The 13,060-nt window shown below is 29.3% G+C and overlaps 1 protein-coding gene across 4 annotated transcripts in view; it reads left to right on the top strand.

The window, feature by feature from the left end:
* The window catches only part of LOC122526802 (all trans-polyprenyl-diphosphate synthase PDSS1), a 60,464-nt gene extending 47,404 nt beyond the window's left edge, over nucleotides 1–13,060 (top strand). For all 4 annotated transcript variants that reach the window (XM_043650344.1, XM_043650347.1, XM_043650348.1 and 1 more), the window contains exons 4-8: nucleotides 1,121–1,262; nucleotides 11,329–11,418; nucleotides 11,628–11,759; nucleotides 11,901–12,095; nucleotides 12,460–13,060. In XM_043650344.1, coding sequence (XP_043506279.1) covers nucleotides 1,121–1,262; nucleotides 11,329–11,418; nucleotides 11,628–11,759; nucleotides 11,901–12,095; nucleotides 12,460–12,681 — 781 coding nt within the window. In that variant the 3' untranslated portion in view covers nucleotides 12,682–13,060. The remainder of the gene's footprint in view (nucleotides 1–1,120; nucleotides 1,263–11,328; nucleotides 11,419–11,627; nucleotides 11,760–11,900; nucleotides 12,096–12,459) is intronic.

Here is a 13,060-nt window from a genome sequence, read left to right as displayed (position 1 = left end):
ATCATATCTGATTAGAATATTTAATAGTAATATACTATTTTACACTATCGTCCGTGGACTTGTTGATGCAATTTCATAAAAAGATAAAAATCGTTCTGTTATCTTAATAGAAATTATTAGATTCTGTTTAATTTGACAAAAAGATAAAAGACAGAATCGGAATCTGTACGACAAACGGAGAATAACCAAGTATGAAAAAAAGATAGTCTATATTCGAAGGATTTAATCTATCCTTATAAATATCGATTAAAGTACGTCATCGAAACATTGTACGATCAAGGATCAAGGATCAAGGAATCGATCATAAAAACTCATTGACAGGCAATTATTATAGATTTCCTCGCTAGTCAGTGGGTTTATCTTCGGCATCAGTTAAATCGTAAAGTCACGCTCGTTACTATTCACGATCGCCCGAGCATACATACGTTACACTAGTTCTCATTCACGGGACAGCTCATTCATATTAATTGGCCGTTCGTCGCTCATGTGACAAGTAATTATTTTCATAACGATTTATGAATTAGAAAGAGAGACAGAAGTGCTAGTCAGTCACATTCCTTCGATGCTTTCTAAACGCCCGGCGAAGCTACTTTTTCTCGCTATCTATTGGTAAATGACAAAACACGCCCTTCGTTTACATGCATTTACACCGCGTAACAATAAACTATTTATGTTTTTTCTTCACTTTTCACTTTTTTATGTTATTTTTTGATTTTGCTCAATTTTAAGATTTCAAGGGCAAGCACGAGATTTATAAATAAAATCTTTTTTCTCACGAAAATGTAATTCAGGTATCAGGATTTTTGTCTACAAATGTACACACAGAGATGGACGAAAGTACACTAAATGAAAAATTATCGATATTTTAGACATTTAAACTTTGTGAAATGGAAATTGGCCTCAAGCATATAATCTTTATACTGTATCAATCTTAAATTATATTATAAAATTATTATATCTAGAGAATATTATAAAATCCGTGTAAAAAGATCTCTTATAAAAGTTATAGAATTCTTCTAAATTTATATATATTCTTCCAAATTTTTTCTCTGTACTTGGTTTAGGAACTAAGACATCGAAGCGATGAATAGTTAAATCGCAAACACTCGATTGGTTTCAGTGGTCTCTTGGCTTCGCAGCGACAAGTGGCGATGATCTCCGAGATGATCCATAACGCTTCCTTGATCCACGACGACGTAATCGATCAGCCGGATTTCCGCCGTGGCAAGCCTTCGATCAACGTTGTGTGGAGTCAGAAGAAGGTAAGCGACGAAACTCACCAAACACTCTCTAAACTACAATTGTAATCGAATAAAATTCACATTCACATTGATTCATTGAAGACTCGCTTCTTTTTTTTTTCTTTTAATAATACAATCAGTGACTAAGCGGTTATTCAACACCAGTGTGCCTTGAAATGTTAAATAAACGCGAGGAATAATTTCATGCTTGAAAAGGTGAGCGACACGATCGTTTCTCAGAGAGCTTTTTTTCTTCAGTCTCGAGTCACGAGATGTTACGTAAATTTCTAAATAACCATGCATGTTTCTCTTTTTTTTTCTCTTTTTATAAACAATGTTTCTCACATATAGTAGTGAGAACTTTTGAATATTAAACTAAATCATTGAATGTGAAAGATTCAAATATAATGCAAATTAATATTAGATAAAATAATATTTTTATGAGAATAATGTTCTATTTTTGTCTTTTTATTATAATTACATTTATAGAAATATGAATTCGCTGATAGAAAAATGAAAATTCGCTGTCTCTTAAACGTTATAAAAAGTTGTTACTCGTGGGTTTATGTAAAAAATTTAATTATATAAAAATTTTTTTTGATAAAATTACGAAATTACAATTAGACTGCGAATTTTTATGCAAATTCGTATATCTGGGAATATAATTAAAATATGGTTAATTGTCTTACATAGCAAATATTATAGATAATGAAAAGATAAATTCAAAATGTTATAGATAATGAAAAAAAAAATTCTGATTTTATAGTATAGCAAATTTGTGATTTTATAGTATAATTCTATAATTTCATAATTTTATAATTTTATAGAATAATTTTATAAGTCCGTAATTTTGTAAAATAATTCTATAATAAATTTTGTAACTCTATAAAAGAAACCTCTATAAAAAGAGAAAATTAAAAAAGGACATTTTATATTATTGCTATATTATTTCACATTACTAAGGATTAACTCGGAAATAAGACTCGTGTGGGTTCGAATTCGTCCCCTTCGATTTTTTAGAATTAATAAAACGTCTCGAGTGTATCGGGCTGTCGATTTCTAATCGATCGTTTAGACGTGTCGTACATGTGGAGATTTCACACGATGCACCATGAATTTCGATATCTTCTCGTCGATCGATGAAAACTGAAACTCTCTCTGAAATGCTGAAAGAGAGAAATATAGAGAGATAAAGAGAAGAGGAAGAGAGAGAGAGAAAGAGAGAGAGAGAGAGAGAAAGGAAGGAGGCTAATGCGATTCATGATTGTACCATTGCTAACCGTGCACGCTTTCTTGGACTGGAACCGGAAGAGGGCCATCTTCTTTTGGTTTACGTGTGATCCTCCAAGCATACCTCGCGAGAGATTTCGAAAAGAGAATTGACGTCAAATTAAATTATTTTTCTTCGCTAGAAGAAAGATTGGTTACTGGTGTGGATAATTAATGATGCGTTAGAAGGAGTAGCATTAAATTCGAGAAAAAATAGTTCGAGAATTAATTATCTTATTAATCGTATTTTTGAGTTAAAGTATCCGAAATTAGAATCGAACAAACGGATGAAATGACAATAAAATAGAAAATGACAAAGTTTTTGGTTCTAATTAATAATAATTGAAATAATTTTAATTATAATAATTCATTCAATAATTCATTCAATTACAATAAATGACTTTGATTATAATTAATTTAATAATGTATGTACTAAATTTTATAGGACTATAAAGTACTATACTCTAGATATTTTATATATTTTTTCACAATGTGTATTCCAAACAGTTTTATAATTTTAAATTTTCGGTAAATGTATAAAAATCCGCAATTTATTAGTCAGATATTCTTTGAGTTTCAAGAAATAATAAAAAGAAAATTCGTAATAAGGAATTCTTGTTAGGATTTTCAGAGAAAGTTTTTATTATACAGGACTTTTATTATTACGGATTTATAATTTAGGTCATTTATAATTAATATAATCAATATTTATTTATCTATTTTTTTAGAATTCTTAGTTTCACACTCAATGATTATTTTTCACGTAGAATTTTTTTAATGACTTTTAAGGACGGTTCTTATTATATAGGATTCTTATTATTCTTATTTATTACTATTGTGATTTCAAAATATTCGTGTTTACTCGTTAAAGCAACAGTAGAAAAACAAATGACTTTTACTCAGTGTCGGATTAACTCGTTTACGAAACCGGAACATCATAACTTCAGCAAAACTTGATATTTTAAAATTTCCATGCGCACCAATTTTGCTCGTAGTTATAATATGGACATAATTATGCGTTGCAAAATGTCTGTGTATTGTGTAATATGTTTCGTGTGAGTGCGCGCGCGCGCGCGCGCGTGTGTGTTAACAGAGAAAGGTTACAGATCGTTGGGAAGTTGGTCAAGAATTCTTATTTAGTCGAACACTATAAATTGCTAATGACTGCTTGCTCAATTTTAACATTGGCTGTATAGGAATATTTTAATTATCCAGTAATATGATACGTTTCAATCTTAATCGCAATAACTAGTCACCTGTTGTGATTGAATCTATCATATGGTATTCATCGTAGATATTAAATATTTTATGCGTATAAAATAATATCATAATAATAATTCTGTGGTAGTAAAGAACTCATAAAAATAATTTTGTGTAAAACTTAACAATTCATAAAAGTCGTCCTAAAGCTAATTGTAATAAGAATTCTTGAGTTTTTTAAAATAATTTTTTGATGTTCGTGCATGAACAATCATATTGCAACTTTTCGACGAATGTAGATATATGTATATGTATCTATTGTAGAAATATTTTACATAATTATTCAGTGACATGACATATTTCAATTATAGCTGATCATTTATTGCTACAGTCCCATTGAACTTATTGCACAGTATTCATCCTAAAGATGATTAAATTTTTTTATTTAATTACGTGTATTTTAATACGTGAATATAAATACTTTATTGAAAAAATATTTTAATTACTCAGTAACATGGCATAGTTTAATTTTAATGGTATTACAATACTAATTACTATATTATTATAATAAGGCACTCACTCATATATTTGATAATATAATACTCATTCATTCAATTGATAATTATCACATAACATTTATTCTAGCGATCATTAAATTTTTCATGTGTATTTTATATTAGTGTATGATATTATATAACTCTTTAATACACTTATTTTATAAGTGTATTAAAAGAACACAATAAATAATTACACTTTAATTAGTCATTAACGGCATGTTTCAATCTTAATTATAATAACTAACTATAATTAGAATAACTAATAAACTAAATTTATCATACAATAATTATAATAACTGTAATTATAATAACTAATCAATTAAATTTATCATACAATACTCATTTTAGTGATCATTAAATTTTTTGCATGTTTTTCAATACGCGAATATTCATATTGCAATTCTTTTAAAAAATTATTTAACTTGTATTGAATATTTAATAATTAATATTTTTCATTGAGGAAATGACTAACATAATTGTTAAGATGCAAGATTCAATCTACCGTCAACAAAAAAGCCAGCTATTATATCGTAATAATTTACAAACTGTTACACAAAAGCAATTGGGCAATGTCTTTAAATGAGCCGCATCGTACATGAGCAAGATCAAGATGTTGGCAATGCACATTCACTTCAGAGATAGAATCGATATAGATATTTCATTTTCTTGCTTTATATCCTAAAGAAGTTTCGTCTAGATTTTCTATTCTAGAAAATATTTTTTAATTATAGAAATTTTCATATAATACGTATTATCGTGCATTATTAATTCTTATGCATTTTTGCATCTTTCAATTTCTTTTTAATACGTAAAAATTGATAATCTAACGACAATATAAATTAACTTTATTTTCTATTTCTAATCATAAACATACATGGAATAAAATACTAATACTATATTACTGTAATAAAGTATGTAACAATATAATAAATATATAATAAAATATTGCTCAAAATGCTACAATATAATAAAGTACTATTATAGCACTAATCCTAAAACTAGATAATGTAGAAATAAAAATAAAAATCCGCGTAAAGTTGGTTTTCGTAATTACGATCGTTGATTTAGTAATTTTTTGACAAATTTAATAGTAAATTTCGAAATTAAAAAAAGTAACTGTCCGAGCATGAAGCGTGTTCACCACATTGTAAACACATGTTCTCGGTGTTACGCGAGGTTTGAAAAGTGTGACGACCTTGAAGAACGAATTAACGAGTTACAAAGAAATGGAAAGCCGTCAAGATGGCCACGAAAGTCTCTGAAAGGGAGCATTGGGCTAACGAATTGTGAAACATCAGCTTATTAACGGGGCACTAATTGGAAGAGTTGTTGCATAGATATATACGTATAATACGTATAATAGTTATCACATGAAGATAACGAGGCCGTGAAGGAACCTCGAATTCCATATCATGTAACTATTACCATTCGAAAAATATTTTACTCTCGATCTTTGTATTTTTAAATTTCGGGATTTCTTTATCGAGTTGTTATTTGAAAATTCATATTTTTATAAATATCGTTAAAAAAGGAAAACTGGAATTTGAATGGAAATTTCTATCGAAATATTTTAACAAGAATAGACCATTCGTACGATTCTACATATGTAAATTTATTAAAATTTCTTTAAATTTATTATATTTATCACTTAAATTTATTTGTAAAAGTTCAAACGTCACTAAAAAAAGTAAAAAATTCCGTATATACGAATGTTATATAATATTATATAATACTATATATATATTTAATAACATTAAAAATATCATAATTAATATTATAAATTGGCAATATTTATAATTAATGTTGTAATATAATAATATTTTATGATTTATGTGAATATTATTAATATTATTTGTAGTTAATATTAATTATAATATTATAATATTAAAAAATGTTAAATATTTATTTACTCTCGAAGAAGTTGTTTTCTCTGAAATCTCAATATGCTCTAAATTCTTCAGTAGGAGTGTATATTTCTTTTGTAATAAATATTCGATGACGTAAATGAAAGTTCCATGCGTCATGAGCGATTCGCTAATTTCGCGCTAATAATCGGCTCCATATTACAGTAATCGATTTTTTTTTTTTTTTAGCAGTGATGGTAGACGTGCATTACAACATCTTCGATCCGTCTCGTTGATCAAAAGTTATTTCCTAAATGTAGCCTCGAATGTATATTAGGCTGAGGCTGCACCCTGAGGTTGCTCGCCGCGCTGATTCACGTCTGTTTTGCGAAACTCGCAGTGTTTTGTAATGATCGTCAGCATCTCGATAAAGATACACGCGAAAACGCACTGTGTTTTCGAAAGGAAAGCCCGACCACGGTCGCTTTGTCGGGTGACACGCGTGAAAAGCAAGCGACGAGAGGATGCCGAATGTGAAACTCGAAATTACGACGCATGAGCCATTGTCAGGTGGGACAACGGAGTCGAAACATTTCCTGAAATCCGTCGAATTGGTTACGTACTTTGAGTTAGATTTAGTCTCTAACTTAGGCAGAATGTTTTTTGTATTTCTTTAGTTTTTGTTTTATTTTCTTCTCCTTATCTTTTTTTAAGTTACGAGTTGGATTATTTTTGATTATTTATTCACTGGATAGAAGATGTTTTTAAATTCTTTTCGAGAGCGAGAGAGATAACGCGTAGTGAAAGTATTGAAATAGTTTACGGCGAGGACGATGGAGATGACGTGTAAATGTAAAATTGGTAAAATATACTTTGAAAATATACTTTGAAAACGTCGAAACGGTTTGGAAAGAGTTGGGATTGGGTTTTTTCGCTTCGTAAAAATGTAATAAAAATAGTAAACAAAATGGAGTTAGAAGTACTCAGATAAATAAGATAATCATTTCTTAAAATATATGAGCTGTTCCTTCTTTTTTTTGAAATAAATAGTGTAAAATTCTCTTTCAATAAAAGATTTATAAAGTGATAAAAATTTAAGTTACACTATAAGATGCACACATAATTGAATTATATTGTAAAAATTGAATTCTCTCTTTCTAAATACTAATTTAGATATATTATAATTTAAACTTAATTTAAAACTACTTTATTATTATTATTACGATGACAGAATAACTAACTATTTATTAAAATAATATTTTATTAATATTTTAATAATAATTACTTATAATAGATGTTCGAGATTCTATGATTTTATGAAATTACAAAAAATTGAAATGTATAATACGAATACTATAATATTTAATGATTATTATAAGATGATACCAATTATTGCTTGATCCATAATGGATTAAACTCTAACTATTAAACTAAAATGAGTTCTATTTTAGAGGACGAAGAGATTGCGAATGTAAATGTGTATATAAATGGAATATTTGCGAAAAAAATTTTCTCTAATATTTGACAGAATATTCTCCAATATTCAATCGCGATCTTTGGACTTCTCAATCACAATGATTTCAATAAGAGTTGAGTTAATATTTGACGTAACATTGACGCGTTTACCGTCCAGTTCCATTTAAAGTCATAGCTTCGCCGAAATGATGGGACACGTGTTGAATATTTGATATACAACATCGTATATTCGGGTGGATAGGTTCCTAGAATATTTTGTTCCGGCATAATCAATGAGCTCCTCTCTCGTTTTCTTCCTTGCTTGCGAAATTTCAAGGTGAAAAGATGAAACGTAAAAAGAGAAAATTTCCACCATTTTGTTTCATATTATTCACCCAGACTTAAGAATCTAAATAATACATATTGGTCTTTATAAATACTTGTATTACTTTTATATAATATTGCTATGATTGTTTCAATTTTTATCATTGTTTTTCTTGATTTTATTTATTAGGCGAAAAGCTTAATTTATTACAAGTAATTGGTATTAGAAAAAAAAAATTACTGCCACTTAAAAGTCGTCAGTATTTTTATTGTATAGATGATAAAATTTTTTTTTTATGTGAAATATTTATTCTTAATATATTAATACATACGTATATCTCAATTTTGGCAAATGTTTTTATTTAATATTTTATTTAGACTACTAGCTTTTCATAGCAAATTCATATTTTAATATTTATATCACTCGTCGCGTAATTATAATTACGGTACAATCAAGACAGGTATATTTTCAATTCTTTTAAATATAATTTATCTCCGATTTCTAAATATATGTAAACGGTATGTAATATTTATTTTCGATCGAGTTGTAATTTCTATAAATACTTTAGATTAAAATAAGATGGACATTGTAGTCAAGAAAGTGTTAAACAATATAAATAACTAAATAACACTATAAATTAGCATTTATTGTAATATAATATTTTATAAAAGTTGAAAGACTGCGATGAAATTATTTTTTGAAAATGTTACATATCTAAGACAATACAACTAAGACTAACATAAGTAAGACAAATATCAAAAAATATAAAGTATGGAAAATTTTTCTTTCTATCATTTTTTCGACCGATTAATATTTCTCTAAAGTTAAAACATATCTCATGTTCGAACAAAGATATATACAAGAAAAGTTCTTGTCTTCTTAATACGTATAATTTCCCAATTAAGTTTTACGTTAAATATATTAAAATATTCATTTTATTTACTAAAACAAAGTTAGAGTAATATTAAAATATAAAAATTCGAGGATCGTAGCAGACTTAAGCACAGGCTAGTTTCAAAATGGCTTCTACGTAACAATCGTAATTAGAGAGATCTAAACTGAAATAATCAACGTACTTTCTTATTTCAATCAAAGAAACGAGGCAAAGTTTCTTGCGTGGCGTTTTTCAATTCGACGGCGGCTAGAAAGTCGCTGCAATGCAAATAAGGGCCAGGATGGTCTGTGTCGCGCGTTAAATCACCGAACGAGTAGAATGGATCGTCGGCGACGATGCGCGTGCGTTTCGATTTCGATGCGTTTTCCTTGTGGTGAGCAAAAGAAATCGCCGAATGAATACATCGTGCACCAGCTACAATACTCTGAAACCATTCCTTCCTAATGACTTTTAAACATTGGCAGACACTATTCTCTGACTTCCCGGCGTCACCTCATATTCTAAACATTTAATAATGTGTTTAAATGGTCGATCATTATCGGCAACGGTGAGATTTCACCAATTTGTTGTCAAAAGATCGTGTTTATTTTGTGCTGTAATATTATGGGTTAGTCATGCTCAGATTTAATGGAACCGATGGATATTCAAACAATTCGATACTTAACAAGTTGTGAGTAGTCAATAGGGAATATCTAAGAGCCATTGAAATCTATTTCTGTTATGATAATTTTCGTAACGTGCACGTGTCTCCTTTTTTTTTTTTTTTGGTTTTGTAGAAAATAGAGAGTTCATTTTTTGTCTTGTGATTTTTCTTCGTAGCTGTTTAAAAATGGTTGTTAATAAATTGCAAATTTCCATGGGTATTTGTATTCACGTAGATGCAGCGCCTCGAACAAGAAATACATGAAACCAAAAGGAATAAATCTACAATTCAGTTTTGTAATGAAGAATTACCAGTTCTTCCAGGTGAAGAGATCTGAATGTAGATTTGTAGAAATGCAGGTTTTCATAGAAATTCAGATTCATGTATACAGTGTCTCAGACAAAAGATACATGAAGCAGAGAAGAATAAACTTCTACGTTTAATTTTATGATGTAGAATTACCAATTCTTCTAGGTGAAAAATTTGAATGTAGAAATACAGGTTTTTATGGAATTTATATTTATTAATATAACAAAAATAGTACTAAAGAAATAAAATCTGTATTTACTTTTACAACGAAAAACTACCAATTTTTCTACGTAAAAAATCTGAATGTAGATTGGAGAGTCTTTGCCACAAAATTAAATGTAGATTCATTCTTTTTGATTTTGTATATTTTTTGTTTAACATATATATTTACTAGGTGAAAACGTTCAAACGTACATTTTATGTATCAAAAGTCGATATCTTTATTCTAGTTTTTCCCCTGAAATAATAATCACAATGAAAATTATTTTCCGCAAGTGTTTGAAAAGTTCTTCATCACATTCACCCATTTTACGCTTTCTGTATACACTTTTACCTTAATCGTAGGCCGAAACTGTGTCCATGTGTGTAATGCGAATAAAAGAAAGTGGTCTCCTCTCGGATTGCTCAGCAATCTCGATTGCTGAGTAAGATCATCGAGTTCCTCGGACAAAATCAAATAAGGATAAAAATCGTAATCGTGATAAATTAATTCGCAGTCACCTCTTTTTGATCTTTCGATGGAACTTTTTTTATATGCTATTTAAAAGAAGAAAAATAAGGAGACGAGAGAGGGAACTATTATGAAGGCAAACGCATGTGTCATCCTTCGATATCAAACATTTACACGCTCCAACTTCTCTGCTTCTGTTTCGAAAGATGTTCAGTGAAAGGAAACGCGTTCCTTAATCGTGCATGGCCGTTTCATCTTTTTTAACTTTTACAATGTATGAAAGGCGATCTACAATCTATCTATCGTTCTTAATAAAATAGAGGTCAAACGATAAAATCTCTCTCGCTGAATTCTTCCGAGAATTAACCTTGACGTTTTTATTTTAGATTTTTTCTTTAAATATTATTATTCATGGATATATAAAATATATGGATATAATTAAAGAAATAAAATCTAAATGAAAATTTGTTTCAAATATTGTATTTTTTGCACGTTTATAGGCATTCTGTAGACTTCTGGAATCTTGCGTTGTAAAATGAACATGAAATGCCATAATAAAAATGCTAATTAAAAAGTAAAAATAAACATCTATAGTTTAATGATTATTGTTATGTGTATATTATCGTTAATTGACTTCGTTATTTACGTTTCTATAATCAGTTTTGATTATTAAAATGTCAAGATTACTTTCTAAATAGAGAAAATATGGGACCATTATAATTTATAATATAAAATTTAATTATCGCTTTCCATCGCTTTCCAATTAATCGTAAACAAACATTTCATATCGTATTTTCACTCTTTGTGAAATAAATGCCCGTTTTCATTCGAATGATATTTGAAAATACACGTTTAATAAATTGAATTTTTTGAAACTTCTGATTTTTAAATGTAAATTTCAAATTTTGTTTGGTTTTTAGGTGACTATGACGGGAGATTACATTCTGGCAGTCGCCTCAATTATGATAGCTCAACTGCGAAATGACAATGTCACCCTCACGCTCAGTCAGGTAAAGTTCATAAATTATATTTATGAATGAATATTTTACAGAATATTATGTACAAAGCGTTTTATTAATTTCAATAAAAAAAGGTTTGTTATTTACACACTGCTAATTAATGTAATTAATGTTTGAACGGATGCGTAAGAGTATCCACATATTCTAGGATCCTGATATAATCCTGATGATAAGTATTGACAAGTCTAGGTGCTTTCCAGGTTGTGACGGACCTGGTGCAGGGTGAATTTATGCAACTTGGCTCGAAGGAGACAGAGAACGAGAGATTCGCACATTACCTTACGAAAACATATCGCAAGACAGCCAGCTTAGTTGCTAATTCCTTAAAAGCGGTAAATATAGCTGATGTTGATCGTGATATTCAAATTCTTTTCATCATAATATATATTCAAAATATTAAGTATCTAAATATAATGAATGGATATGTGAAGCACATAAATGAAACGAACAATAAATAAATATATTAATTGTAGGTGACTATGTTAGCGGATGCTGATGAACAATTGGCTGAATTAGCCTTCCAGTACGGAAGAAACATCGGTTTAGCATTTCAATTAGTCGATGATCTTTTGGATTTTGTCTCGACTTTGTCAACAATGGGCAAACCTACTGCAGCGGATTTGAAATTAGGTCTTGCAACTGCTCCAGTTCTTTTCGCCTGTGAACGGGTAAGGAAGTGATAATTTATAATATTTATAATTTAATTAAAGAATACACACACACACACACACACACACACACACACACACACACACACACACACACACACATATATATATTGTATTTATAGTATAAAAATAATATTATAGTCCATAATATTTTTTTTAAGAAATAATTTTGATTTGACTTTTTCATATTGTTCGATTCACATAGAAGAAAACTTGTAGGTAATACATAGGTAACTTGTAGGTAATACATAGTTCGATTGAACGTAATCAAGGTGCTATAGTAGGGGAAGGTGCTATATATAGTTTGGGAAAATATTACGATCTGTCCTTTTAATTTTTAATAAACATTCTATCCTCGTTACAGTATCCAGAATTGAACGCGATGATCATGCGTCGATTTCAAGAGCCAGGGGACGTGGAGAAAGCGTTTGATCTAGTGCACAAGTCGCAAGGTCTTGACCAGACGAAATTTTTGGCGCGGAAACATTGCATCGAGGCCATGAAACTTGCACAGTCTTTAGCCGAGAGTCCATACCAAAAAGGACTGCAAGTGGTCTGCGATCTAGTATTGAATCGCATGAAGTAGCGATAGCAAAAACAAGACAAGATAGAATTCTGAATGAATGTAAAACATACGGAACATCTTGAGAAGAAAACTGGTAGTCATTGAAAAATTAACGTTGGTTACGAAGGTGGTCGATTAATTTAATTGAAAAAATAATGTGCCGTTAATATGACAGGTTGTACTGGTTGTAGAGGAAAAAAAAAAAAGAAAAAAATTACGAACAAACATGCAGATGGTCGCGATATTCACGTTAAACGCACTCGTGACGAATGTGTTTGATCGATTGTTGATAATGATACTTATAGTTCTATATTTAAACTTGTATGTTTGTAACATAAAAGTTTAAGATGTTTATATTTGCGGTATTGTTAATGATATGGGAATTTTATGAGAAACAAAA

Source organism: Frieseomelitta varia, unplaced genomic scaffold (assembly GCF_011392965.1).
Source record: "Frieseomelitta varia isolate USP_RPSP 00005682 unplaced genomic scaffold, Fvar_1.2 scaffold_194, whole genome shotgun sequence".
Lineage (NCBI taxonomy): Eukaryota > Metazoa > Arthropoda > Insecta > Hymenoptera > Apidae > Frieseomelitta > Frieseomelitta varia.
The sequence above is the reverse complement of the archived record's forward strand: the minus strand, read 5'-3'. Positions and strand labels throughout refer to the sequence as shown.